At 36.7% G+C, this 2337-nt stretch overlaps 1 protein-coding gene across 3 annotated transcripts; it reads left to right on the top strand.

Annotated features, from left to right (window-relative positions):
* Window positions 1–399: 399 nt before the first annotated feature.
* LOC142553747 (mitochondrial intermembrane space import and assembly protein 40 homolog) lies at window positions 400–1778 on the top strand. 3 transcript variants are annotated; one of them, XM_075664217.1, is made up of 2 exons: window positions 400–673; window positions 1088–1778. In XM_075664217.1, the coding sequence occupies exon 2, from the start codon at window positions 1116–1118 to the stop codon at window positions 1554–1556; it is 441 nt and encodes a 146-aa protein (XP_075520332.1). In that variant the 5' UTR covers window positions 400–673; window positions 1088–1115; the 3' UTR covers window positions 1557–1778. The 3 variants fall into 3 exon arrangements, with proteins under 3 accessions (XP_075520332.1, XP_075520331.1, XP_075520330.1); XM_075664216.1 differs by having other exon boundaries at window positions 400–710; XM_075664215.1 differs by having other exon boundaries at window positions 400–999.
* Window positions 1779–2337: the final 559 nt, after the last annotated feature.

The raw sequence follows: 2337 nt of genomic DNA, 5'->3' as shown, positions 1-2337 counted from the left end.
TGTTCGCTTTCAATGGTGAAAATAAGTCGGAAAAAATTTTGGTTTGTTCGATTTTTCTAATATGGTTTTGATCGGTTCGGTTTTAACCGATCGCTCATCCGTATTTCTTCGTGAAATTATTTCAAATTTTATTCTCTATAAACACAAGCATCCATCTAATTTGTTGTGAATAAAAAAACCTCTATGCATATCTTGATCAGCTTAATTACAGATAGAGGTAAATTTTTTATTTTTTTTCCCGAATAAAGATTAGTAAAGAGTATTTGTTAGAAACATTTCCGGTTTCGTAGAACTCGAACCCGAACCCGAACCCGAAACTATAATTTTCGGCTTGGCATGGGTTAGTATTTTTACTGCCGGACATTTTAAATTTTAATTTTTTCCCCTATAAATAAATGTAAATGTACCCGTATATCAGCCCCAAATCCCAATCCCATTTTTCTCGATTCATAGCGTCCATGGTGGCTAGGGTTTCAATTTTTAATTTGGCATTTGGTTCAATTACCCTCTCTCTCTCTCACAGTATCTCTCAAGCTATTGCCCTTGGGTCAACAAGCACCGAATTTGTTAAAGCAGACGAATCACTGAAGCTGTCCATTCGATTGCGTGGAACTAAAATGGCTGCCAATCTTTACTAAGAGGAAGCTCTCGTTTTTTTGCTGTTTTAATTCAGGTTTAGGAAACTGCAAGTCCCAAATCTAACGATAAAGGTGGATTCGTGTACCATTTTTTGTTTTTACAGTTTGTCAATTTGAAATGTTGTACAGCTCTTTATTATTTCAATGTTAACAGAGTTGGGTACTCGGGATTTCAAAAAAATTATTTGAAACTTGGGAAATGAGTAGAAATTGGGTGCATATCCACGCAATTCAAAGCTGGAAATTTTCGAAAATCCGGACCGCACCCCCAATCCCTCATACAGAATTAAGCAGCAGATTATTCTACTGTTCCTAGAATGTTTCTCCCTGTGAAGTTGGTCCTTGGATTATCAATATATATGTATGTATTGTGTTGGATATAATATTGTATCTTGTACTTGTTCGCAATATTAAATTTGTTTTCTTTGTTTTTGCTTGTGTAATCAAAGGGCCCATATCTCCATTCATCTGCTAATAATGGGGCAAGCACCGAGTTCGGTTGCTTCATATGATCAAGACAGTTCAACACCAACTGACAGTTCCACACAGCCTTCACTTGATTCTTTAATAGCAGAAGCTGCGGCATATGGAGATGATGATGAGAACCAATCTTTAGAAGCAAAGGCTGAGAAAGCATTGGAATGCCCTTGCATTGCTGACTTGCGCAATGGCCCTTGTGGCACACAGTTTTCTGATGCATTTGTTTGTTTCCTCAAGAGCACGGCTGAAGAAAAAGGGTCAGATTGTGTTAATCCTTTTGTTGCTCTGCAGAAGTGCATAAAGGCAAATCCTAATGCTTTTTCAAAGGATATTTTAGAGGATGAAGAGATCAAGAACGAGGAGAAACCAAGCCCACAGTATACCATCCGGCCTCCCTTTTGGTCTGAAGAATCAAGGACTCCAAAGCGCTCAACTTAGGTGCATATAAGCTGAACCATCATCTTAGGCCATTCTTTTTGTCGATGCTACCATATTTGCTAAACGAAGATGATTTGTCATGTTAGTTAATAAATTGATTAATTTATGCTAACTTGAAGATTGTAGTTGCTCTTACTTGCAACTTGACAGGAGAAAGTAAATAGAGAGGTACTTGTAGGAAAAAAAGTGGAAAATCGACAAAGCATTTCTAACTTCACAAAATTAGTTTCGGGAATTTTCGGAAACGTGCCAGCACAAATTTGAATTTATAAGCAGTCCATCTATTTTATGGATCCATCCATGATAAGATATAGGGGTGTACACGGTTTGGCCTCTTGATCACAAAATTTTGTGATTTGGCTCCGGTGTTGTGTACAATAGAGGACCGAAACTCTTTCAGAAGCGGAGGCACTAACTTCACACCTTTCGGTGTCTATTGCTCCTGGTCAAGAAAATTCGATTTTTATTTTCAGAGTTTGAAATGATTAAGTTCTTTTCTCTGCAATGATATCATAAGAATAGTATCTTGATCTTGAAAGAAAGGCAGGTCAGGCAGTTTAGAGATCCAAATAAAATTTTTCTGGGCCAGTTTAATTTGTGTACCAATTTCATAATAATTGTAAAAAGACGGTTGTGAAATATGCGTTTAACTAAAAAAAAAAAAAAGGTTGACTTTTCCATTGTTAAATTCTCACTCTTTAGAATTCCCCCCTATTCTACAACTCATGGAAGCTTAATATCTGTTCATTTACAACTGACCTATTCTCCTAAAATTTCGTTT

This window comes from Primulina tabacum, chromosome 8 (genome assembly GCF_025594145.1).
Source record: "Primulina tabacum isolate GXHZ01 chromosome 8, ASM2559414v2, whole genome shotgun sequence".
Taxonomy (NCBI): Eukaryota; Viridiplantae; Streptophyta; class Magnoliopsida; order Lamiales; family Gesneriaceae; genus Primulina; species Primulina tabacum.
This window is presented reverse-complemented; position numbering and strand designations above follow the sequence as displayed.